Here is a 27,199-nt window from a genome sequence, read left to right as displayed (position 1 = left end):
CACCCAGACGGTTAGGGCATCGTCAGCTGATCGTGGTTGGAGATAGGCGAACATGTAGTTGTAGCTAGTTAATAAAGAGTTATGTTAAGAAACATCCTGTAGTTCTGTGTTTTATTATTTTGTACAAAGCGTACAAAACAAGACATGGTGTCAGAGTAAATGGTCTTAAAATATGGATGTTTCTGGAGTTCCTTCACCTCGAATGGACTGGGAGTCTACAAACTTACCCGATGCATGGCGTAAGTACAAACAGCCTGTGGAGCTAATGTTCACGGGTCCTCTGAAGGAAAGAGGAGAAGAGGAAAAGTGTAGCTACCTGCTCCTCTGGATCAGTGAAAAAGGGAGAGATATTTACAACACATGGACACTTACCGAGGCTGAATCAAAGTTACTGAAAACATACTACGATCGTTTTGAAGCATATGTTGTGCCGAAGACTAATACAATTTTCGCTAGGTACAAATTCCATGAGAAAGTACAGGGAGCTAGCGAGTTTTTTGAACAGTTTGTGACTGAGCTGCATCTGCTTGTGAAAGACTGTGATTATGCAAACAAGGATGAGATGGTCAGGGACCGTATTGTATTTGGAATACACTCACCGCGAGTGAGAGAGAAACTTTTGAATGTTGGGTCTGAGCTAACGCTAGACAAAGCTATCGACATAGCCAGATCTCACGAGCTAGCACAGGCTCAGATGAAAACCATTTCGCGCCGCAGCATGAGCGCATCACGTGAACAAGCAGTGCACGCAGTCAGGCAGACATCAAAGCACACCTCCGGTGCCCAGAGAGCGTGTTTCGGAACGGAGAGCGACATAACTCCAAAACAGAGCGACACAGACTCAAAACGCCCCAAAACATGTGGATATTGTTGATACAAAGTGCATGGCGAACAAGGAAATTGCCCAGCTAAAGGCAAACAGTGTACTAAATGTGGTAAATGGAATCACTTTGCAAAAGTGTGCAGAGCTTACCGTGGAAAAACAGTACACACAGTGAGTGAAGATGAAATGTCAATCAAAGAGTCAAATGATGATGAACCGTTTATTGATTCAGTGACACAAAAAAGTCACATATCAGAGACAGAGCAAGCCTTTGCTGACATTGAGATAGGAACACAAGGCACAAAGCTAAAGTTCAAACTAGACACTGGTGCACAAGTAAACATTATTCCTCTGAATAAGTACCGCAGCTTGACATCTGAGTGCGAGCTACAGCCCACCATGCGCAGACTGACTGGTTATGGTGGTGAACAGCTCCCAGTAAAAGGCACATGCACTTTCAAATGCAAATACAAGGAAGGTGACATGATGTTGGACTTTTACGTTGTTGACACTAGAGCACCTGCAGTGCTAGGTCTTAAAGCATGTTTAGACATGGACCTCATCAAGCTAGTTTTATCAGTAACAGCACCAGTAGAGACAGGAAATGTACTGGAGGAGTTTGCTGATGTCTTTACAGGAATAGGATTATTCCCAGGAGAATGTACCATTCGCCTTGACCCAGACGCAACCCCTGTGGTCTACCCACCGAGAAAGATTCCCCTTGCTCTCCGTGCCCGTCTGAAGAAAGAGTTGGAGAGCATGGAGCAATCTGACATGGTCACCAAGGTTACAGAACCAACTGACTGGGTAAACGCGTTAGTGGTAGTGGAGAAACCACGCACAGGCAAGCTCCGAGTATGCCTCGACCCAAGAGACTTGAACAAGGCTATCAAACGGCCCCATTACCCTTTACCGACGCTAGATGGTATTACACACAAGCTAGCGGGAGCACACTACTTCAGTGTCATGGACGCTAGATCAGGCTACTGGGCTATCAAGCTCACAGAAGAGTCATCTAAGCTCACAACATTCAACACACCGTTTGGACGCTACAGGTTCCGTCGCCTGCCTTTTGGGATTATCTCAGCCCAAGACGAGTTTCAGCGAAAGATCGACGAAGTGTACGAAGGCCTCGACGGAGTTGTGGCAATTGTGGATGACATCCTTGTCAATGGTCGAACCAAAGAGGAGCACAACCGAAACCTCCGCGCGATGCTGCAAAGATCCCGCGAGAGAGGAGTCCGGCTCCACCCAGAGAAGAGCACAGTCGGCGCTACAGAGGTCAGCTACTTCGGACATCTTTTCACAGCGAATGGAATCAAGCCAGATCCACAGAAGATCTCAGCCATAAAAGAAATGGAGCCACCAAAAAACCGTGCAGAGCTGGAAACAGTGCTTGGCATGGTCAACTACTTATCCAAGTTCGCACCCAGCCTCTCCAATGCTAATGCACCCCTGCGTCAACTGCTAAAGCAGTCCAGTGAGTTTCTTTAGGACAAGCAACACGACATTGCTTTCCAGAATGTGAAAGACTTGATCACGAGAGAACCAGGATCAATCCTTGCCTACTACGACCCCAACAAAGAGCTCAGACTCCAAGTGGACGCGTCGAAGTATGGACTAGGTGCAGTGCTACTGCAAGAAGGAAAGCCCATCGGCTACGCTTCCAAATCTCTCACAGACTGTGAAATCAACTACGCTCAAATTGAAAAGGAGCTCTATGCCATTCTGTTCGGATGTAAACGTTTCCATCAGTACGTATATGGACGACAAGTCATTGTGGAATCCGACCACAAGCCCCTTGAGTCAATCATGAGAAAACCACTAGCTGCAGCCCCGCCAAGGCTACAGAGAATGATCCTTCAACTACAAAAATACGACTTCACAGTCACTCACCGTCCAGGCAAGGACATCCCTGTCACAGACACACTCTCCAGGAAGTTTCTTACCTACAAGAACAGCAGCCTCAGTGAAGAAATGGACATGCAAGTACACACTGTGTACAGCAATTTACCAGTTAGTGACACAAAACTGAAGGAGATCCAAGCAGAAACAGAAAAGGACTCTCAACTCACACAGCTGAGGGAAGTCATACAGGATGGATGGCCTGAGGAGAGGAGAAAATGCCCTCAGAGCGTCTCAAAATTCTGGAACCATTGTGATGAACTATCACAGATCAACGGAATCATTTTCAAAGGAGAGAAAATCATTATTCCTACCAGTCTCAGAGAAGAGATTTTGACAAAGATCCATGCTGGACACATGGGCATGGAAAAGTGCAAACAGAGAGCACGGGACATTATGTTTTGGCCTGGAATGTGAAAACAAATAGAGGACATTGTTGGTAGATGCGCCATCTGTCTTGAATGACGCCCCTCAAACACCAAAGAGCCAATGTTACCTCACTGTATCCCAGACCGACCCTGGCAGGTCGTGGCAACCGATCTGTTCACCTGGAACAACGAGGACTACATCGTAACAGTGGACTACTACAGCAGATACTTCGAACTCGACAAGCTTCACAGCACCACATCTGCAGCTGTGATACACAAGCTGAAAGCAGCCTTTGCCAGGCATGGCATTGTAGAGACTTTAATATCTGACAATGGGCCCTGTTACAAATCAAATGAGTTTAAATCCTTCACAAAAGCATGGGAGTTCACACATGTCACCACAAGCCCACATTACCCTCAAAGTAATGGCCTTGCTGAAAAATCTGTGCAGATTGCTAAATCACTCATGGACAAAGCAAAAGCAGACAAGAGAGACCCCTACCTCAGTCTCCTTGAATACCGCAACACTCCAGTTGACAACTTCAAATCACCAGCCCAGCTGTTGATGAGCCGCAGACTTCGCTCAACCCTTCCCAGCACCAACCAGCAGCTGCAACCTGAGGTCGTCAGCTACAAGGAAATGCATGGAAAACGTGCACAGAGACAACAACAACAAAAGCGATACTACGACAGGTCAGCTAGACCACTGCCACCACTGATCAACGGAGAGTCAGTTAGAATCCAGGAGCATGGCCTCTGGAAACCAGCAGTCGTCATCCAGCCAGCTGACACTGAACGTTCATATCACGTCCGCACCGCAGAAGGAGCAGTGTACCGCCGCAATCGTCGTCACTTACTGAACACAAAAGAACAACACACTGATGAGATGAACTGTTCCCCTGAAAGAGAATGTGATGGACTAAACACACACACAGCACAACATACACCACACTTACCTGCAACACCACAAGAGCTGTTGACTGACACAGAAGCATGCTCAACATCATATCGCACAAGGTCAGGAAGAGAGGTCAAGCCCAGAGCTGTCCTCGACCTGTGAAATGTCAAAGGGTGTAGGCGGATCGCTGCCCTAAAAGAGTTCCAGACTGTAAACTTGTTATTGAAAGTTCACTTGACATGCTTTGGTATTGTATTTGTTTGAAATGTTAAGATGTCATTTCTACAGTGAAAGCTGAGTTGCTGAGAATCCCTTGTTTGAAAAGTAACAGTATGTTGGATCATTGTTTCAGAGTCTATGTTGATTCAGTTGGTGTATTATGCAATATAAATGGTTACTTACCTTGAGTTCAAACTACAGAGCATGTATTCAAAAGAAAAGCTTAGAATATGTAAAACATTTGTATTTTGTTTTAAAAGAAGGGGGATGTAATATTCATATGTGAATACATACTGAATTATAATTGGATGCATTTTACCGCCGTATCCTACTGTGCAGTGATTGGTTAAGACAACCCAGACGGTTAGGGCATCGTCAGTTGATCGTGGTTGGAGATAGGCGAACATGTAGTTGTAGTTAGTTAATAAAGAGTTATGTTAAGAAACATCCTGTAGTTCTGTGTTTTATTATTTTGTACAAAGCGTACAAAACAAGACAGCACCTTAACAAGTTCTCTCTCTAAAAACCAATATATAATATAAAGTGTATTGCATTGGGGGCATTTATTTGACCTTGGAACATGTTTTAAACCCCAAATGTTTTGAAAACATCACTCAACAATATTTCATATCTCTTGTTTAACATTTAGACAATTTTTCATATATCATTAATAAATACAGATTAATAATGGAACTCTTCCACTATTACATGAGAGACTTTTATTATGAACGTTTCCGAAATTCCGTGACCCGGAAGTACTTTTTGAGTGTTGCTGACGAATCGCAGACGCTGGTCAAATCACACAGAAAACGAGGAAGCGAAGATATAAAGTACTGTATCTCTGGAGAAAGTATCTAACGGGTGGCATACATTAATCTACCGAGGCGACATTACCACAGATATAAGAAAGAGCTAGCAACTAACAAGGTTAGTTACAAATATCTTTGACATTACTCTCCAGCCTTCAAGGTGGATATCTCACCACTGGTAACGTAATACAGTATCCTTTCATCTCCGTTTTATTTATGTTAGCTAGCTACTGTAATGTTAGTTATTTTTATTGAAGTTAGAAAACGAACTAGCTAGTTAGGTTAGCTATCTGTTACTGCCCAATTTACAGTTTTTATGCGATGCGATTGGTAGCAAGTTAGTTAACTGGCTAGCTATGTCTGATCATTAAAGTTAATTTAGCCAGCTAAGAGAATCTGACAGCGAGTTGGGACTCAATTCATTCTGAACTACAACCAGCCAAATTACACTGCAATGCAGTCGGGCCAAAATGTGATGGAGTGTCACAGCGAAGGGGCGCTTGGCAAATCTGACAAGACGGCGAATTTGAGATACATTCCCACTCTGAAAACGGGGGACATTGGTCCAACCGTGGATAATAAAAAGGTTGGGGACACCCTGGTCATCAATGAGAGCAACCTCAGGGCGCCGAGTCCCCGTGGAGCAAATGGTGATGACGACTCTGAAGCGGAGTCGTACCGGGATGGTCGGACAGAGGTGGTGGACATGGATATGAAAGGCAGAGCGTTCGCCTGGTGCCGAGACTTCCTTTCCGGGTCTTGGAAAAGCATTCCCGAGGAAGATTTTCAGATCAGCATTGTCAGGTAATCTGGGTTGAGGATTGAAAGATCTGGGACTTTTTCTCACACAGGCAAATCATAATCTCTCTGAAACACACACTTAAAATAATGCCACACTATCTGACATAACTTTATGAGTATCCTATATGGTATTGTACTGTGCTCCACACCGTCCACGTTAGCACACATGAAAGTGACAATCCAATGTCCAACTTCTCTTTCTCTCTCGGTTTGTCTACAGTGGTGGACTCAGCAACCAGCTGTTCATGTGCAGTCTGCCAGACCATGCCCACACTATTGGAGATGAACCTCGCAGGGTCTTGTTGCGAGTCTATGGGGCCATCCTACAGGTCAGCCACCTTAAATCAAGCCGATAATTGTCCCAGATGGCTAATGTAGTTTGTCTAGCTATAGCCTAGATTTAGTTTAACTCTGCCTGTTCACATTGAAGTGACTGGGAATTTATAATCAGAATTCGCCAAGTAAATAAATAAATCATACTGATACTGGCTTTCTGGAACACAGTCTGAATTAAAGCTTTGCAAAAACTTGGCAAGTTTCTGTACAAGCCAGAATGTTGAATACAATTACAGTTGAAGTCGGAGGTTTACATGCACCTTAGCCAAATACATTGAAACTCAGTTTTTCACAATTCCTGACATTTAATCCCAGTAAAAATTCCCTGTCTTAGGTCAGTTAGGATCACCACTTTATTTTAAGAATGTGAAATGTCAGAATAATAGTAAAAAAAAAAATTTTATTGAAGATTTTATTTCTTTCATCACTTTCCCAGTGGGTCAGAAGTTTACATACACTCAATTAGTATTTGGTAGCATTGGCTTTAAATTGTTTAACTTGGGTCAAACATTTCAGGTAGCCTTCCACAAGCTTCCCACAATAATTTGGGTGAATTTTGTCCCATTCCTCCTGACAGAGCTGGTGTAACTGAGTCAGGTTTGTAGGCCTCTTTGCTCGCACAAGCTTTTTCAGTTCTGTCCACACATTTCTATAGGATTGAGGTCAGGGCTTTGTGATGGCCTCTCCAATACCTTGACTTTGTTGTCCTTAAGCCATTTTACCACATCTTTGGAAGTATGCTTGGGGTCATTGTCCATTTGGAAGACCCATTTGTGACCAAGCTTTAACTTCCTGACTGATGTCTTGAGATGTTGCTTCAATCTATCCACATAATTTTCCTTCCTCACGATGCCATCTATTTTGTGAAGTGCACCAGTCCCTCCTGCAGCAAATAACCCCCACAACATGATGCTGCAACCCCATGCTTCACGGTTGGGATGGTGTTCTTCAGCTTGCAAGCCTAACCCATTTCCCTCCAAACATAACGATGGTCATTATGGCCAAACAGTTCTATTTTTGTTTCATCAGACTAGAGGACATTTCTCCAAAAAGTACGATCTTTGTCCCCATGTGCAGTTGCAAACCGTAGTCTGGCTTTTTTATGTCGGTTTTGGAGCAGTAGCTTCTTCCTTGCTGAGCGGCCTTTCAGGTTATGTCGATATAGGACTCGTTTTACTGTGGATCTAGATACTTTTCTACCTGTTTCCTCCAGCATCTTCACAAGGTCCTTTGCGGTTGTTCTGGGATTGATTTTCACTTTTCGCACCAACGTACGTTCATCTCTAGGAGACAGAACGCGTCTCCTTCCTGAGCGGTATGACGGCTGTGTGGTCCCATGGTGTTTATACTTGTGTACTATTGTTTGTACAGATGAACATGGTACCTTCAGGCGTTTGGAAATTGCTCCCAAGGATGAACCAGACTTGTGGAGGTCCACAATTTTTTTTCTGAGTTCTTGGCTGATTTCTTTTGATTTTCCCATGATGTCAAGCGAAGTGGCACTGAGTTTGAAGGTAGGCCTTGAAATACATCCACAAGTACACCTCCAATTGACTCAAATGATGTCAATTAGCCCATCAGAAGCTTCTAAAGCCATGACATAATTTTCTGGAATTTTCCAAGCTGTTTAAAGGCACAGTCAACTTAGTGTTTATAAACTTCTGACCCACTGGAATTGTGATACAGTGAATTATATGTTAAATAATCAGTCTGTAAACAATTGGTGGAAAAATTACTTGTGTCATGCACAAAGTAGATATCCTAACCGACTTGCCAAAACTATAGTTTGTTAACAAGAAATTTGTGTAGTGGTTAAAAAATGAGTTTTAATGACTCCAACCTAAGTGTACATACACACTGAGTATACAAAACATTACGACATAGCCTTCACATGTTCAGTCTATGATCCTTTATTGATGTCACCTGTTAAATCCACTTCAGACAGTGTAAAGGAGATGGGTTAAGGCCGTTCATAGGGTGAATGGGCAAGACAAAATGTTTAAGTGCCTTTGAATGGGCAAAATGCTAACCTCCTGTGTTATTGTAATGTTGAGCGGTTAGCGTGTCCTTGGGATATATTTGTGCTAGAGGTCGACCGATTAATCGGAATGGCTGATTAATTAGGGCTGATTTCAAGTTTTCATAACAATCGGTAATCTGTATTTTTGGCCACCGATTTGCCGTTTTTATTATTATTTTTTATTATTTACTATTGTATTTTTTTTTTTTTATGTACACACCTTTTATTTAACTAGGCAAGTCAGATTAAGAACACATTCTTATTTTCAATGACGGCCTAGGAACGGGGGTTAACTGCCTTGTTCAGGGGGGATTCGGGGATTCGTTTTTGCAACCTTCTGGTTACGAGTCCAACGCTCTAACCACCTGCCTTACATTGCACTCAACGAGGAGCCTGCATGGCAGGCTGACTACCTGTTACGCGAGGGCAGCAAGAAGCCAAGGTAAGTTGCTAGCTAGCATTAAACTTATCTTATAAAAAACTATCAATCTTAACATAATCACTAGTTAACTACACATGGTTGATGATATTACTAGTTTATCTAACGTGTCCTGCGTTGCATATAATCCATGCGGTGCCCGTTCATTTCTCATCGAATCACAGCCTACTTCGACAAACGGGTGATGATTTAACAAGCGCATTTGCGAAAAAAGCACTGTCGTTGCACCAATGTACCTAACCATAAACATCAATGCCTTTCTTTAAAATCAATACACAAGTATATATTTTTGAACCTGCATATTTAGTTACTATTGCCTGCAAACATGAAATTGTGTCACTGCGCTTGCGTTCATTTCCTGGCTCGTTGCGAACTAATTTGCCAGAATTTTACGTAATTATGACATACCATTGAAGGTTGTGCAATGTAACAGGAATATTTAGACTTAGGGATGCCACCCGTTAGATAAAATACGGACCGGTTCCGAGATCATAGTTTCCGGATTTGACCTTATTCATGACCTAAGGCTCGTATTTCTGTGTGTTTATTATATTATAATTACGTCTGATTTGATAGAGCAGTCTGACTGAGCGGTGGTAGGCACCAGCAGGCTCGTAAGCATTCATTCAAACAGCACTTTACTGCGTTTTGCCAGCAGCTTTCGCAATGGATTGCGCTGTTTATGACTTCAAGCCTGTCAACTCCCAAGATTAGGCTGGTGTAACCGATGTGAAATGGCTAGCTAGTTAGCGGGTGCGCGCTAATGGCGTTTCAAACGTCACTCGCTCTGAGACTTGGGAGTGGTTGTTCCCCTTGCTCTGCATGGGTAACGCTGCTTCGAGGGTGGCTGTTGTCGATGTGTTCCTGGTTCGAGCCCAGGTAGGAGCGAGGAGAGGGACGGAAGCTATACTGTTACACTGGCAATACTAAAGTGCCTATAAGAACATCCAATAGTCAAAGGTATATGAAATACAAATCGTATAGAGCGAAATAGTCCTATAATTCCTATAATAACTACAACCTAAAACTTCTTACCTGGGAATATTGAAGACTCATGTTAAAAGGAACCACCAGCTTTCATATGTTCTCATGTTCTGAGCAAGCCACTTAAACGTTAGCTTTCTTACATGGCACATATTGCACTTTTACTTTCTTCTCCAACACTTTGTTTTTGCATTATTTAAACCAAATTGAACATGTTTCATTATTTATTTGAGGCTAAATTGATTTTATTGATGTATTATATTAAGTTAAAATAAGTGTTCATTCAGTATTGTTGTAATTGTCATTATTACAAATAAATAAAAAACAATTGGTCGATTTAATCGGTATCGGCTTCTTTTTGGTCCTCCAATAATCGGTATCGGCGTTGAAAAATCATAATCGGTCGACCTCTAATTTGTGCATCAAACTTTCTCACTCATTGTTATTCACAATACATTATTAATTACAATAAAAATGACACAATACATTATTTACCATTCATTTCTATTGGGCACAAAATAATCTGATAACCAACCAAAACGAACAGCAAATGCATCCAATAAAATTGTAACGTCACAAGCTTGATGTAGTCATTACGTGCTATGAATATGGGACCAAATACTGAACTTTGTGCTACTTTAATACACAAGTGAATTTGTACCAATTATTTTGGTCCCCTAAAATGGGGGTGGGGGACTGACTATGTACAGAAAGTTCTGCAATTTTTAAATGATTAACCTGATATGTGTAAAAATACCCTCAAAGCAAAGCTGACAGTCTGCACTTACAGAGCCAAAACAACAAAATGTGTCACTGTCCCAATACTTTTAGAGCTCACTGTATTGGAAAATCAAATTTCAATAAAATTGCAGTATCGCAATACAATAGTATCGTGTGGTCCCTGGCAATTACCCTAGAATATATAGATGAAGAATATATGATGTGCAAGTGACGTTATCCTAAGTCATACTTCTGGGGTCATGTCCTGGCTCTTTTGAATGTGCTTCAAGTTTATATCATCAAATTCATGAAAATGTGGTCATTTAAGGTGTCTATGTGTGTATATATTGCCGTGAAAAAGTATTTTCCCCCATTGCTGATTTTTGATGCTGAATGTTATCAGATCTTCAACCAACACCTAATATTAGATCAAGGGGACCTGAGTTAAATAAAGTTATGCAACACCCAATTCCCCTGTGTGATAAAGTAATTGCCCCCTTACACTCATTACTGGTTGTGCCACTTTTAGCTGCAATGACTGCAACCAAATGCTTCCTGTAGTTGTTGATCAGTCTCAAATCGCTGTGGAGGAATTTTGGCCCACTCTTGCGTGCAGAACTGCTTTAACTCAGCAACATTTGTATGTTTTCAAGCATGAACTACTCGTTTCAAGTGCTGCCACAATATCTCAATTGGGATTAGATCTGGACTTTTGACTAGGCCATTCCAAAACTTAAAATGTTTTGCTTTAAGCATTTTCATCTTGACTTGATTATGTGTTTTGGATCATTGTCTTGCTGCATAACTCAGCTGCGCTTCAGCTCACAGACGAATGGCCTGACATTCTCATGTAGAATTCTCACAGCACTGTGTGTATGTATGTATGGATGGATGGATGGATGGATGGGTGGATGGATTTAGCCATACCTGATTCCTTTCATCAAAATATTTGACGCTCAAGAAGTAAGACACATTGCCGGAAGTTAGAAAAGTCTAATTTGGACTACGTCTTCTGCTGCTTTGATAGCATGTCAGGGTTCCTGCTCAAGCTGAGGATTTAGAGGATGGTAAGAACCCATTAGTTACAGGCCATTTGTGTTGTCTATTAGATTCCGCATTTTTATTTATTTATTTTTATTTATTTTTATTTATATAAACAACTTTGCCAGCCAATACTTTTTTTCAAATGTTTAATTGTAGACCGGCAAGCTGTCAAAAGATTTGTACTTCATGTCTTTAGATCTAATGAAACGGATTAAACTTTTTGGCGTGGTGCTACCTCTTGTCCATAAAATATGGCAAGTTAATTCACTTGGAAACACATTTAAACAGTTTAAAAAATATATATCTTAATTGGTCGCATTTTTCATGACTTTGACGATGCAAATTTGAAGCTCATTCTTAACTTACAAAATAAGTAATACAGAAATAAAATTGACGTGTCACTTGCACATCGTATTATAATAAAACAATGCCATTGTGTTTATTCAAAGAAACTTAGTCATGATGTGTGCTTACATTTTACATATGAGTAATCCCTGGAATCAAACCGACTATTCTGGCGTTGCAAGTGCAATGCTCTACCAATTGAACTACAGAGAACCACATGGGCTAAGCATTGCCACACCACATGAGCTAAGCATTGCCACATTCCACATACAATATGTACATTGTAGATCTACACAGGATGAGAATTCCTGTGCTGAGATTAGTCATGTAGAACTGACAGATGGATAGATAAGCCTATTGTCTGTTTTTCTCAAAAAACGCACGGCGATAGGGAAGGATTCATGACAGAAAGACATGGCATAGGCTGTTATGTACTCAATATTGCACAGTCCCTGAACATAACATCTTCAGTCCTCATCAGCAACCTATGAAATGAAATGCTTCAATGGTCTCTGACTCATCTCGTGTATGTGTGAACAGGGAGTGGATTCTCTGGTCTTGGAGAGTGTGATGTTTGCTATCCTGGCGGAGAGAGCCCTGGGGCCACGGCTCTATGGAATCTTCCCTGAGGGACGCCTGGAACAGTACCTGCCGGTAAACACACACACACACACGAGAATAATAAACTCTATAGAAATATTGTAATAGCCAGATGTTGCAACTTTTGCTGTGTGTTTGGTAGTCACACATTCATAATTGACTGTGAAACTTTGAAAAAACGTTTAATAAAGTACAACTGGAATTTAGATAAATGCCTAGAATATTTCACTTCTGGAGAATCTCATACAATGGTTTAAAGTTATGTATTTATCATGGATCCCCATTAGCTGCTGCCGGGGCAGCAACATTTATTTGAAAACATTACAATACATTTAGATTTCACAAACACTGTGTGCCCTCAGGGCCCTACTCCACCACTACCACATATCTACAGTACTAAATCCACGTGTACGTGTGTATAGTGCATACGTTGCTGTGTGTATGCATGTGTCTGTGCCTATGTTTGTTGCTTCACAGTCCCCGCTGTTCCATAAGGTGTATTTTTATTTAATCAATTTTAGAATAATGCTGTAACAAAATTTGGAAAAAGGGAAGGGATCTGAGTACTTTCTGTAAGCACTGTATATATTTTGTGTGTATTATTATTTTTTTTTTAAATATGGGGGATTGGAAATGATGCATACATTGGAAGCTACAATCTATCTGCAATATTAAGCTGATCTCCCACCATAATAATATTTATTTATATATAATTACTTGAATATAACTTATGAATGCCTTATGAGCTTAGTTCAACTGTAGTACCCTATCAGAATCCAAAATAAAATATTTTTTTACGCCATTGTTTATAAACAATGTAATTGTAAACAAACGTATACCCTCAACATGGTTAACTATAATCTCATGAATGGTCAGTCCTTGCGTCTGTACGTCTGTCTATGAATTTTCAGCCCCATCTCTTTGCTGTTTACCAAATTAGTGGTGGGAATATCCCTTTGTTATTGTTTGAACTGCAGACTGCCCCTTTTAAAAACAGTATTAGTTTTAACAATCTGTAATACCTATGCATCGCTATATTGATCAATCAGTTTGAAATGGAATCCATTCGCAAGTGCTTCCAGAATGCATGATATTGACGGGTCTTCTCTCCGACCATCACATTACTTGTCATGTGTTATTTACACTTTCTAACAACGCCTCAAATAGCTTTGACATTCGCAAACTGTCCGTTTCAACCATGAGTTTGAAAGTATCTCTCTGCCTTTGTGTTTTTCACTGTGAACTAAATATAAACATACTGTATACAGACTCACTTTCACATTCTATGTGTGTTGATATGTCTGCATATCCTTTTTTGTGCTTATTTTACCATGCGTGCTTACAAACAGACATATGCACTTGTCATGTGTGTTCATAAAAATTTCTCAAACTCAAATATCGAACTCAACATACAGGTTGACAATAACAGACATATCTCAATTGATAGTTTTAAGTTAGCATCTTTGTACTGATTTGAGGGGGGACAACCGGCGCTGGGATTTATGACTGGCGAGTGCACCTTCTTTTCCATAAAGGTCCAAACTTTTGGGCAGATGTTGCAGAAAAGTCCCATACATTTTAACAGTGAATGTGAGTGTAAAGTCCTGTATCTTTCTGCTTATCTCCCAGAGCAACCGTCTGCGTACAGAGCAGCTCTTTGTTCCGGAACTGTCCGCTGAGATCGCCTCAAAGATGGCCCGCTTCCATAGGATGGTCATGCCCTTTAACAAGGAACCCAAGTGGCTGTTCGGGACCATTGGCAGGTGAGGATAGGATGGGACTGCTCTCTCCAAGTCAAAGCCTACACCAAGTATTGACTGAGGAGTACTGTAAAAATATGTATTGATTTGAATTTGAGGTAACTCTGTTTTCCACAATACTCAATAATGCTCTGTCTGGTGTTGTCTCAGGTACATGGATCAGGTGATGAACTTAAAGTTTGCCCGGGAGGCTCACGTCAAGAAATACAACAAGCTGATTAAGTACGACCTCCCTGCAGAGCTGGAGAGTCTCCGGTGAGTCAGGAGATGCTGGGGAAGGGAATGGCTGGAAAGGACAATGATCTGGCAAGGGAGATGTTGGAGATGACTGGGAATGGCAAGGCTATGGGAGGAGAGGGGGTGGGAGTGGCCGGGGAAAATAATGCTATGGCAGGGAAGCTAAAAAGGGGAAAAAACAGGAATGTTTAGGGAAGGCGGGAGCGTTGGTAGATCCATGTCACAATAGACCTCACTCAACCGCACACAAAGACACACATGAGCAATCTCTTTCACATCCACGAACATGTTACTCTCTAATAAATATGTAGTGTTCTTTCTCTGCAGCCAGTTAGAAAGTTGACCTCTCCCCCAGTGCCTTTCTCTGACACTGCCCTATCAGGAGACTGTTGGACTTTAGCTTCCTGTGACACCACACACACCCAGACCAGCAGTGTGTGCCCCATAGAGCTAGTTAGAGAACCACGCAACTTTGTATCTGGCCTATTATGCGTCTGTGAGAGCATGGGCAGTGCCATTGAGGCCATCTCCATTTTGAAGTAGTACATTTTCTTCTACTACTTCTATGAGTTTGTAACAAACTGAAAGGGTGCATACTGCCACCTGAGGGGTATACCATGTACCAGGTTTGAGGAGTTAGTGAGGTAACATTGGTCAACTCTGAGTTCAACTCAAGGTCATACGAAATGGCTCACCTTTTAGCCAGGTACATTTCTATGGCAACGAATCCTTCAGAACTAACCTGCTACAGGTAGGCTAACTCAGGTCTAACTCCATTTTATCCTGAATGAGCCACAAGTTGAGGACTAATAAAAACAGATACCCTCCCTCTGGCAAAGATTGTCATCATCCCCTTCATTTGAGGAAGACAACTGATCAAATATTTTACTAATATAATAAAAAAATCACATCACACATTTAATAATGATAGCCTTTGCTTTCCAAACTGTACGTTTTGCTCACGATTTGTATTTAGCCATTTGCAAAAGGAAAACTGACAGCCACAACTAAACAGATAGATAGATATATCTATCTCATAGATGGCAGTTCCCATTCAAGTCAAGACTGGCAGCCTTTGCTAGTATACCCATGAGTTTAACAGTCAAATTAAGGTTCCAAAACCCTTCTATGGATTATATGTCTATGACCACAACACGTCAAGCTGTTCCACAGATAGATGGAGCAATAGGAGTGGGAAAATGGTGCTCATGCATTAATAAGCACACCAAAGACGGCATTAACAATAAATAAAGACTGCACATAAAGGCCTATTTCACACCATAGCCTGCTGATTTTGCAAGATAATGTTTCTTTCATTTTGATATTGGCACAAATGAAAATGTGGCACTGAGTCGCCCATGGATTGACCTTTCAGCATTGTCTCAATGAAGAGTTCGGCCTTTCACTAGCCATGTGCGAGATGCACGCGCAGTTACAAGCCTGCTAGAGTTAGCGGCAACCGGACGAGCAATATTCACCATCGTAGTACGGATGAAGCTTGACCTGGAATGTGAAGCTAACTGAAGCTGGATAGCTTTATAAAAGCCTGAGTAGGTCTAGCTTGCTTTGTAGTATACCACTCCAGAGTGTGTTGTTTGAACAGGTATAAAGCAAAGATTGGCGATTATTGCCACTTGCTGTTTATGGAATGTTTGCTCACAAGTATAATTCATTGGCTGATCCTTCCGAATTACTTGGATGGAATTATTTGATCCTTCCATAACCCATAGGAAGTCCCACTCAGTTAAATACTTCAAATTGTTGAAACTCAATGGCGCTTTACCGCTGCCTATGCTGAAATGTGCTTTTGGGCACTAGAGATGTCTATCTAAGTCTATGGTGTGGCCTTACTGTCTGGCAGCCAGTCTCCTACACACCTCAAGGTCACCTGCTCTAATAATAATGATAGATCACATTCATATAGTTTTCTACTACATCAAGGTGCATTCAAGCGATCAGTCACATTTTATCACATGCTTAACAGCAACCTGGCCCAATATTATATGCATCTGTACAGCTTTGTTATATCATTAGTGGTGTATCTACATGTCAGTGTACTAGCTACAAATTGCTTTGTAATAGTTGTAGAGTTACTGAAAGTGTTACCACATACAGTGCCCTCAGTAATTATTGAGTCAGTGACAATATTTTGTTGTTTTGGCTCTGTACTCCAGCACTTTTGATTTGAAATGATACATTATTTACAAATATCATACCCCCCCAAAAAATGCTAACCTCCTCTGTTATTGTAATGGTGAGAGGTTAGCATCCTCACTCATCGTTCATTCAGGACTATCTGTAATCATGGTTGCATCCACATTAATGTAGAAGTGTTTAGAAACATTCTATTCTTATTTACAATAAAAGTGATTCCAAAATGACACAATACATTATTTACCATTTTCTTATCTATTGGGCACAACATAATCTGAAACACAACCAAAACAAACAGCAAATGCATCCAATAAGTTTTTAGTCACAAGCTTGATGTAGTCATTGCGTGCTAGGAATATGGGACTAAATACTGAACTTTTGCCTACTTTAATACCTACATAAGTGAATTTCTCCCCAAACTTTTGCTCCCCTAAAATGGGAGAGGGACTATGTACAAAAAGGGCTGTAATATCTAAACGGATTAAACTCTCTAAAATTAAATCTGGCTGTACTATAACCTCATAGTCATTGTATCATTTCAAGTCCAAAGTGCTGGAGAACAGAGCCAAAACAGCAACAGATGTGTCACTGGATGGCACTGTATCAACACCTCCAGCCACTGCCAGGGTTAGCTAATGTTAGTGTGAGACTCTTCTGTATATCTACCTGTGACTATATCAGGAGCATAGATCAACATATCTTACAGAACCTGCATTCTGAACATGGCTGCTCAATCAATCACATATCACAGTCACGTATTTCACTTTTGCTCAGTTTATTTCCTATTGAGCTACCCTTGGAGAGTCAGAGGCATGCTTGACATGCCATTATTGCACAATTCAACTAAATAGTTACTACTCTGCTATGCCATGGTGTCCAGTACTCAATGCTTCCCATAACTACTCTACCGTCATGATCATGCACTTGAAACCGTGAAGGGAGTAATTGGGTCTACCAAATAGTAAAGGGAATGTGTGTTGTGTAATTCCGTAATCTGTCTTTGTCTACAATAAAACATCTATTTTTTGATATTGTACAGAGTGATAACCTATGAGCTGTTGACATGTACCATAACCTCTGCCACTTAAAGTTCACTGAAAGTTGAAGTGTGTAACTAATACATTAATGTCATGTTCTCTCTCCCTCTCTGACAGAGTGTTGTTGTCAGCGACCCCATCTCCAGTGGTGTTCTGTCATAATGATGTGCAAGAAGGTAAAGGTCTATCTTTGTGCTCTCTTCCCTTCACTCTCTCTACCCATCTCCCTCGCTCCCCTCTAACCATATTAACCTCTAACTTGGGCTGCTTGACCCTCCGCCTGGCTCAACAGTGGATGTCCGTCACTTCCTGAAAGGACAGGATATTACATAAGTTGGAGGAAGAAGGGGTGGAGGGTATCTATTTTTAGAGACTGAACACATTCGTATGCAACACCCTCAGGCAGGTGCAAATCAATAGAGTAGATGGTACAGGTGGTGGCCGTAGATTGCCTATGTATACATGCAGTTGACACACTGAATGTACAGTGCTATTTAACTCTGGAGGAGGAAAGTGGGAGGGTTGTAACCTCCTGTCTCTCGTCCTCAGGTAACATTTTGATGCTGGAGGACAGAGACTGCACCTCCACTGGGAAACTCATGCTCATAGACTTTGAGTACAGCAGCTACAACTACAGGTAAAGGCCTTTTGTATACATACACACTCAACCTTAAGACCTGTAGTTTTAGTTATGACCACACACTCTCAGCCACAACTACACAGGAATGCTTATAGCCCCATATAGTGTAGATCATTTACAGTTTAGTCATTTAGCAGATGCACTTATCCAATGAAACTTACAGGAGCAATTAGGGTTAAGTGCCTTGCTCAAGGGCACATCAAGATTTTTCATCTAGTCGGGATTCAAACCAGCGACCTTTCAGTTACTGGCCCAACGCTATTAACCACTAGGCTACCTGCCACCAATCAAAGGCACACACAGCTTAACGGTAACAGCATTGATTAAGGTAGAGTAGAAGTCAGAAGTTTACATACACTTAGGTTGGAGTCATTAAAACTCCTTTTTCAACCACTACACACATTTCTTGTGAACAAACTATAGTTTCAGCAAGTCCGTTAGGATATCTACTTTGTGCATGACACAAGTAATTTTTCCAACAATTGTTTACAGACAGATTATTTCACTTATAATTCACTATCACAATTCCAGTGGGTCAGAAGTTTACATACACTAAGTTGACTGTGCCTTTTAAACAGCTTGGAAAATTCCAGAAAATGGTGTCATGGCTTTAGAAGCTTCTGATAGACTAATTGACATCATTTGAGTCAATTGGAGGTGTACCTGTGGATGTATTTCAAGGCCTACCTTCAAACTCAGTGCCTCTTTGCTTGACATCATGGGAAAATCAAAAGAAATCAGCCAAGACCTCAGAAAAAAATTGTAGACCTCCACAAGTCTGGTTCATCCTTGGGAGCAATTTCCAAACGCCTGAAGGTACCACGTTCATCTGTACAAACAATAGTACACAAGTATAAACACCATCGGACCACGCAGCCGTCATACCGCTCAGGAAGGAGACGTGTTCTGTCTCCTAGAGATGAATGTACTTTGGTGCGAAAAGCGCAAATCAATCCCAGAACAACAGCAAAGGACCTTGTGAAGATGCTGGAGGAAACGGGTACAAAAGTATCTATATCCACAGTAAAACGAGTCCTATATCGACATAACCTGAAAGGCCGCTCAGCAAGGAAGAAGCAACTGCTCCAAAACCACCATAAAAAAGCCAGACTACGGTTTGCAACTGCACATGGGGACAAAGATCGTACTAACGCCATAATGACCATCATTATGTTTGGAGGAAAAAGGGGGAGGCTTGCAAGCCAAAAGAACATCATCCCGACCGTGAAGCCTGGGGGTGGCAGCATCATGTTGTGGGGGTGCTTTGCTGCAGGAGGGACTGGTGCACTTCACAAAATAGATGGCATCATGAGGGAGGGAAATTATGTGGATATATTGAAGCAACATCTCAAGACATCAGTCAGGAAGTTAAAGCTTGGTCACAAATGGGTCTTCCAAATGGACAATGACCCCAAGCATACTTCCAAAGTTGTGGCAAAATGGCTTAAGGACAACAAAGTCAAGGTATTGGAGTGGCCATCACAAAGCCCTGACCTCAATCCTATAGAAAATGTGTGTGCAGAACTGAAAAAGCGTTTGCGAGCAAGGAGGCCTACAAACCTGACTCAGTTACACCAGCTCTGTCAGGAGGAATGGGCCAAAATTCGTATTGTGGGATGCGTGTGGAAGGCTACCCGAAACGTTTGACCCAAGTTAAACAATTTAAAGGCAATGCTACCAAATACTAATTGAGTGTATGTAAACTTCTTACCCTTTTGGAATGTGATGAAAGAAATAAAAGCTGAAGTAAATCATTCTCTCTACTATTATTCTGACATTTCACATTCTTAAAATAAAGAGGTGATCCTAACTGACCTAAAACAGGGAATTTTTACTAGGAATAAATGTCAGGAATTGTGAAAAACTGAGTTTAAATGTACTTGGCTAAGGTGTATGTAAACTTCCGACTTCAACTCTGTCTCTACAAGTAAAAGGGACGGATCTAAGTATTATGTTGTCCATATGTAGTGGCGATTTGTCTCAATTTCTTTGATTGTCATCTTAGATTGTGCTGCAATGTGTTGTTTGTTTAGGGGTTTTGACTTTGGGAACCACTTCTGTGAGTGGTGCTATGACTACACATACAACCAGTGGCCCTTCTACAAGTGTACACCTGACAACTATCCCAGCAGAGAACAACAGGTGACTACAACCTCTACCACACCTATATCAAAATGCCCTCTAACATATCTGTGCAAACAGTGTTTGTGTCCGAATACCCATGCTAGCGTACGACATACTTAAACTGCATACTATGTACTCATCGTTGCATACTATTTAGCACGTACTGTTTAGTAAAAAGTATGCAGTATGCCATGGTCGTAACGCAATAGTGGCTGGTGACTGGTTGAGTGGGTGCGTAGGGCAGAGTACGGGTGGATTCTTCCAAATTCGACAGACATGCATCGCATTAACCAGTCTGATAATAGCACATTTCCAAATTCGATACATTTCTCTGAATAGAATAGGAAGAGTTATATTCCTACCCCAGCTGGTTATTGACATCACGTTCAACCTATACCATAGCCCATCTATCCAATAACTGAAGACAGAAACCGATAATTTGGTTCCATTTCAACATTATTTATTAGTGAAACCAAAGTGCTGAAACATACAGTGGGGGGAAAAAAGTATTTGATCCCCTGCTGATTTTGTACGTTTGCCCACTGACAAAGAAATGATCAGTCTATAATTTTAATGGTAGGTTTATTTGAACAGTGAGAGACAGAATAACAACAAAAATATTGAGAAAAATGCATGTCAAAAATGTTATAAATTGATTTGCATTTTAATGTGGGAAATAAGTATTTGACCCCCTCTCAATCAGAAAGATTTCTGGCTCCCAGGTGTCTTTTATACAGGTAACGAGCTGAGATTAGGAGCACACTCTTAAATGGTGTGCTCCTAACCGCAGCTTGTTACCTGTATAAAAGACACCTGTCCACAGAAGCAATCAATCAATCAATCAGATTCCAAACTCTCCACCATGGCCAAGACAAAAGAGCTCTCCAAGGATGCCAGGGACAAGATTGTAGACCTACACAAGGCTGGAATGGGCTACAAGACCATCGCCAAGCAGCTTGGTGAGAAGGTGACAACATTTGGTGCGATTATTCGCAAATGGAAGAAACACAAAAGAACTGTCAATATCCCTCAGCCTGGGGCTCCATGCAAGATCTCACCTTGTGGAGTTGCAATAAGCATGAGAACGGTGAGGAATCAGCCCAGAACTACACGGGAGGATCTTGTCAATGATCTCAAGGCAGCTGGGACCATAGTCACCAAGAAAACAATTGGTAACACACTACGCCGTGAAGGACTGAAATCCTGCAGCGCCCGCAAGGTCCCCCTGCTCAAGATCTGCAAAGAGGAGTGGGACAAAATCCCTCCTGAGATGTGTGCAAACTTGGTGGCCAACTACAAGAAACGTCTGACCTCTGTGATTGCCAACAAGGGTTTTTCCACCAAGTACTAAGTCATGTTTTGCAGAGGGGTCAAATACTTATTTCCCTCATTAAAATGCAAATCAATTTATAACATTTTTGACATGTGTTTTTCTGGATTTTTTTGTTGTTATTCTGTCTCTCACTGTTCATATAAACCTACCATTAAAATGATAGACTGATAATTTCTTTGTAAGTGGGCAAACGTACAAAATCAGCAGGGGATCAAATACTTTTTTCCCCCACTGTATATAAATACAATAGCTTAGTACACACACAAACTTCTTAAATGTTCAAATCAAAAGGCTACTGCACAGAAAAACGCGGACGGTCGGGTGAATCGCTAATTCAGAACCGCTGGACATGAACATAATAAACTAATAAAGCACTGATTATTGGGATCAGAATGATTGCTACGGCTTGATCCATAAATTAAATAATTAAATGGGTTCAAATCAATGTTCAAATCAAAAGGCCTGATTTAACATGACATCAACAACACAGCCAAATCCTGAGTCCCCGTTCCAACACATTCAGAAATCAAAATATGGTTTTGCATTTAGTTTAAAATCTCTGACGAAGGCAAAGAGAACAATAAACACTTTTTTTAATGAGAAAACAGAAATCCACTTTTTTTTTTTTTAGCCAGATGTAGCCTACGATGAAAAATCTGATCATTTTAAGGAGAACAAAAACAACTTCATTTGAACACAGCCGCAGAAGCATTGCTATTCGGCATCTTCCCAATTAAGTAGCATAGTTTTGTTGTTTGCCTACATAAAGATAACTAGTCTATCACTTGCAACCCACCTCTTCCAATGCATTGTGGAAAAGTGTGCATCAAATTTTACCAGATGAAGAGACAAAATTAGTATATCATCCTGGCATTTAAACCATACTCGATTTTAGAAAATTCACATACTATAAAACATTCTGTTTTCGCATACTGAGAATACGTCATGTGTAATTGCGTTGTTTCCTGCTATTTGTTGATTTCCCCACATCTAATTGATCAGCTGTTGTCAAAGCCAAATGAATATGACATCCGGGCATTTAAAGTATGCTCGATTTCTAAATGTGGGATACTATTAAATGTTCTTATTTTGCATACCCACACTTGCATCCTAAATAGGCCGTTTGAGTATTCGGACACAGTCACTTTCTCTCATGCATATTGCTCCCCATTATCACACTCCCTTTTCTCCCTATGAACTATCAGTATGAAGTTTCTGTCTCTTGACTTTTCTTCTGGTAGGAGTGTGATGCAAAGGTTAGCATCCATACAAGGGAATACAGTTAAGGTGAATTTTAGGTAAAGTGATCATTTCTATATCAATGGGCGTGTTCGAGTGGATCCATTTTGTCTAGTCGGTTACCATCGTTAGTCACCACTTTTTTTTACGTGTGTTGTATTATGGTGATAAAAATTGTCTGACTTGCAACTACATGTCAACTGCACATGTTTTTTTGTAAAACAAAATCATGATCAAAGGTCATGCAGTTTGAAGAAGTTGCTACAGTTGCATCTCACCAACTTCACCATGCAGCCATCGACTGGCTAGTGAGAGGCACTATTTGTCAATCGATAATTAGGTTGTTTTTGGTTGACCAACGCAACCATGACCTGGCTGAAACAGGAACCAACTTTTGCCACGATTCTAAAGCTACAGGGGATACAAATTAAAGTGATATTCAAGATCTCTCTCTAACCAATTAATTGTACACGTACGTTTTCAGTTTGTGTGTGTGTGATATAGAAACATTTATTACGATATTAATAAAGAAAAACCTTTAAACAATAGCAGCTATATTAACACTGCCATATTATGAGCCTTGCTATTGGAAAACCACTACAGTGTCCGACTTTCATCTGTCGCAGATGCACCTCCCCCGACTTCTCGTCAGCTGTCTACAGTCGGCTTCGTTAGCCAACTCAAACACACCCATTATCTGTCATCAGTCATTATAACATGTCACGTTCACTGTTGGTATCCCATCATTATTCAAACAAACACACTGTAGCTAGTGTAACTTTCTTTACCAACCACACTACCAGTAGCCTCAGTGTGTATCTATTTTTCCTCAGTGTGTGACATAATGTATGTCTGTCCAGTCTTGTAGATAACCATTGTCTAGTGGAAACAAAACTATGCATGCACATTTCCAGAACTCATGAAGTCAGCTGGTCTAATACAATGACGCAATTGCAAATGCATTATTTTCAAGTTATTGATCCAAGCCAGGGAATTCCATTTATAGATGAAGTGTATGTGGCGTCCCTCATCTCTGAGCGAGCGTGTTTATCTCTGCAGCTGCATTTCATCCGTAACTACCTGGTGGAGACGGGAGGCTATTCAGAGAGCACCATGCACGAGGACCAAGCTCGTATAGAGCAGGACTTGCTGGTCGAAGCCAATCGGTAGGACACAGACTTCTACCACAGATTAATCCAAAAAGGACAGTTCACTCATAAATCACATATATATATTTTTAAATCTTAAAAGGATTCTTCCAATATGTGCTCTGTTTTGTAATAATAATCATAATTGATTGGATTTATATTGATTTTCCACCTAGAGCTTTACGTAATAAGAAGGAAAACTCACCTTTACCACTACCAATGTGGTGCTTACTTTTGAAAATGTCTAATCAGTGTTGATTTTGGTATGAACTATTCAATGCTACTGTATCCACATGTACAATAAGTAGCCAGTCCGTTGGCAGTTAATTTAGGGATGAATGATTTTCCCACAGATTCGCCATGGCATCTCACTTCCTCTGGGGCCTGTGGTCTATCATTCAAGCCAGGATATCCAAGATCGAGTTTGGCTACATGGTAAATACATTAGTAGACTTTACTTCACCTGGTGAGATAGACTTCACCTCACTAGAATGAAACGATGCAGTAGAGCTTCAGCGTACTGGAACATTGATTGTCATTCACATGACATTGCAGGTGTTTAGTGGTCACTCCTCCCTATCGCTCTGTTTATTTGCTGAGTGATTTGTTCTATGACTTGGCTAAATAGTGCTTCTGAAACACACGATCCGTCTTGAAGTTTACACCTGTTCATTTGATCTCTGTCGTTTCAGGACTATGCCCAGTCACGATTTGATGCCTACTTCAAGCAGAAAAGGCTATTTTCCTAAATCGCTAAAAGAACAGATTCACTTCAATGGAATGTACTGTCATTTTTATATCTGCTGATTCTTCCTGTACGCAACTGTCCTGATGCAGAAACATAGTTAGCTTGGCATATCTGTTAAGTGTTGAAACCAAACCAAATATGAGGGGTAAACGCCCACTGAAGAGTCTTAGGTGGATTTTTTTCAAAATGATCTATTGTTTGAACTTGATATTTCTAATATACCAGGACCCCATTCATCTAGTATCTTTCCATCTAGTAGCATCCAATACTTTGCTCTGCCTGAGACAAGTAACAGTTAAGCAGGGACTTAGCTGCACTCCAACAAAATGCACTTATCTTCCCCTACTATAAAATGTGAAATTCTGTGAAAATGCACAGCAAAAAAAGCATGTTATTTGTTTACATTAGTTATGATCTGCTGGTTCCATACATTGTTTCAAACCCTGTAGTCATGTGCTTTCTTTTAGTCATTCAACTCTGCTTCTTTCTTTACCCCACCTCGTAATTTAATTGTTGTTGAACTTCAGTACACCCTTGATTTCAGGGTTGAAATATGCTCATTTTGTGCCGTCTTTTTTTTTCTTTTTTCTTGACTTGTTTGTTAAATGCCTGTTCTATGCATGGTGCTGGTGCATGGACACAATACAGCATGGCAGAAAATCAAGCTGCATATCAGAACTCTGTTCTGTTTCTTTGTAGTGCAGTAGGGAAAACTGGACTCATGGCCCTATTCATTCAGAACTGGTAAGAAAAGAACATGCTCCATTGCATAGTAAGTCAAATATGTTCTTAAACAGGATGTTGTTTTTGACCTTTCTCTATGACTGGTTCTGATTGAATTGGGCTTAAACCCTTTGTATGACCTGTCTGTTTTAGCATTCTCTCTAGTTAAACTATATATAGAGGGGTTGCAGTTGTCAGAAATCACTTGGCAACAATGCCAGGCGCCATGTTGGAAGACCCGTCACTGTGGTGGAAGAATGGTGCAGCCTGCTGGCTGTTTGTGAGTATGTACACTGCATTGCACAGCCAATTGTTTCTTAGCAAGGCAATTTGTTTTCTCAGCTACAGTGTCTTGGCTGCCAATTACGGCACAGAAATTGACCATGGTGATGAACCGAGTAGGTTTTAGGCACTGTTATCATTCAGCTTGGGGTTGCCACTCAGTTGTTGTCAGAAGAATTGATGTGGTGGTCTTCCAACATGGCTGCCAGGAGGTGTCGCATGTCACCTCCTGGCACAAGTATTTTGTCATTCTACCTCTTCACAACAATGGGGGTCATTTTACACTTTGTATGATAAATGAGCAAATGTAGGCCTGAAACTAAATGATTAAAAAAGGAACATGTTTTGGTTATAGATAATGAAAGCTTATTGCACAACCAGAGAGCAGTTTAAGATGATTATTTTCAATGTTATTTATATATATATATATAGCTTTTGTCTGGCTTTGATGTCATTGCATTCTGACAAGGTTTACCTTTCATTCTAAAGCTGTTCCATTACTAGTAAACTGGTATAGAACTGTCTGTCACGGTTTGACTCTGCCCAAGGTTTGGATGTTTGTCCTTTTCCATTTCTGACCAAGAACCACAATGGTTAAAGAAAGCTGTCCATGACTTTGAACAACAGATTTTGTATCTTATTTCCATGTGCATTTGGCTCCTGTGTGTGTGTGTGTGTCTGCCTGCCTAACATTATTAAAACCAAATGGAATATCTGCATGCTTTTGGAATTCAGATCCAAAGATTTTGAAAATGGGATCATGTTTTTTTTTTTTTTTTCCAATGGCAATCATTTGAACACATGGAAATGTTTTTCAGTATAATTTGTGATAAATTATTTAGTATATTTGTTTGCCCAGTGACGTGCTCTTTTTTGTTTTGATGTGAGTTATAATAAAGGTGGACCTGTGAGTTTACCCTTTGTATAATGTTAGAATATATGTTGTGGATGTAGGCTAATGTTCGATTTACGAGAATATGAAACTGCCTAGAATAGAAGCCAGTGTCTCGTCAACTAGCTAAATTAACTTTCTTTCATTACACATCAATCCTGTCCAAAACCCTTTGATGTTCTTGATATTCTCCCTGCACTGCAGCTGCTGTGTAAGTATAACTGAACTGCTAATAAACATGCTTGATACCTGATTGAATATGTCTTTATTTATTGATGATTAGAAATTAAATAGAATGTTATGGCAACAGTTATTTTAATCTCAAATCTATACTTTAGAAAATCAATACATTTTCAGGAATGGGAGCTCCCCATAATGGTACAATTCATAGCAGATTTAGGGAAGTCCTATTTCTAACTTGCAGACTTGATCCATTTCAAATCGATCCCTGGCTTCATGGCACTTCATGTCAGTCTGCAAGAATTGGATAGATACTCAATATGCCAATAGCTGCACCTCTTAACTAGCTGGGAGTTTCACTGTATCACATCTGTTCCTTACTTCCAGTGCA

General features: G+C 40.7%; 1 protein-coding gene across 1 annotated transcript; it reads left to right on the top strand.

The window, feature by feature from the left end:
* Positions 1 to 4,986: 4,986 nt before the first annotated feature.
* On the top strand, positions 4,987 to 26,881 carry chkb (choline kinase beta). Its single transcript, XM_029758628.1, has 11 exons — positions 4,987 to 5,826; positions 6,044 to 6,152; positions 12,252 to 12,365; positions 13,941 to 14,074; positions 14,222 to 14,326; positions 17,617 to 17,675; positions 18,049 to 18,136; positions 20,173 to 20,281; positions 23,895 to 24,001; positions 24,337 to 24,418; positions 24,676 to 26,881. The coding sequence occupies exons 1-11, from the start codon at positions 5,477 to 5,479 to the stop codon at positions 24,730 to 24,732; spliced, it is 1,314 nt and encodes a 437-aa protein (XP_029614488.1). The 5' UTR covers positions 4,987 to 5,476; the 3' UTR covers positions 24,733 to 26,881.
* Positions 26,882 to 27,199: the final 318 nt, after the last annotated feature.

Source organism: Salmo trutta, chromosome 7, assembly GCF_901001165.1.
Source record: "Salmo trutta chromosome 7, fSalTru1.1, whole genome shotgun sequence".
Classification (NCBI taxonomy): domain Eukaryota; kingdom Metazoa; phylum Chordata; class Actinopteri; order Salmoniformes; family Salmonidae; genus Salmo; species Salmo trutta.
Note: the sequence above shows the minus strand (reverse complement) of the source record. Positions and strands in the feature narration are given on the sequence as shown.

What these genes read in the sequence shown, in the direction of transcription:
- chkb (XM_029758628.1), top strand. Translation starts at nt 5,477, where the DNA reads ATGCAGTCGGGCCAAAATGTGATGGAGTGTCACAGCGAAGGGGCGCTT. An exon ending in GCAGAGCTGGAGAGTCTCCG is followed by an intron (nt 14,327 to 17,616) that starts GTGAGTCAGGAG and finishes CCTCTCTGACAG; the next exon opens with AGTGTTGTTGTCAGCGACCC. An exon ending in ATCCCAGCAGAGAACAACAG is followed by an intron (nt 20,282 to 23,894) that starts GTGACTACAACC and finishes TTATCTCTGCAG; the next exon opens with CTGCATTTCATCCGTAACTA.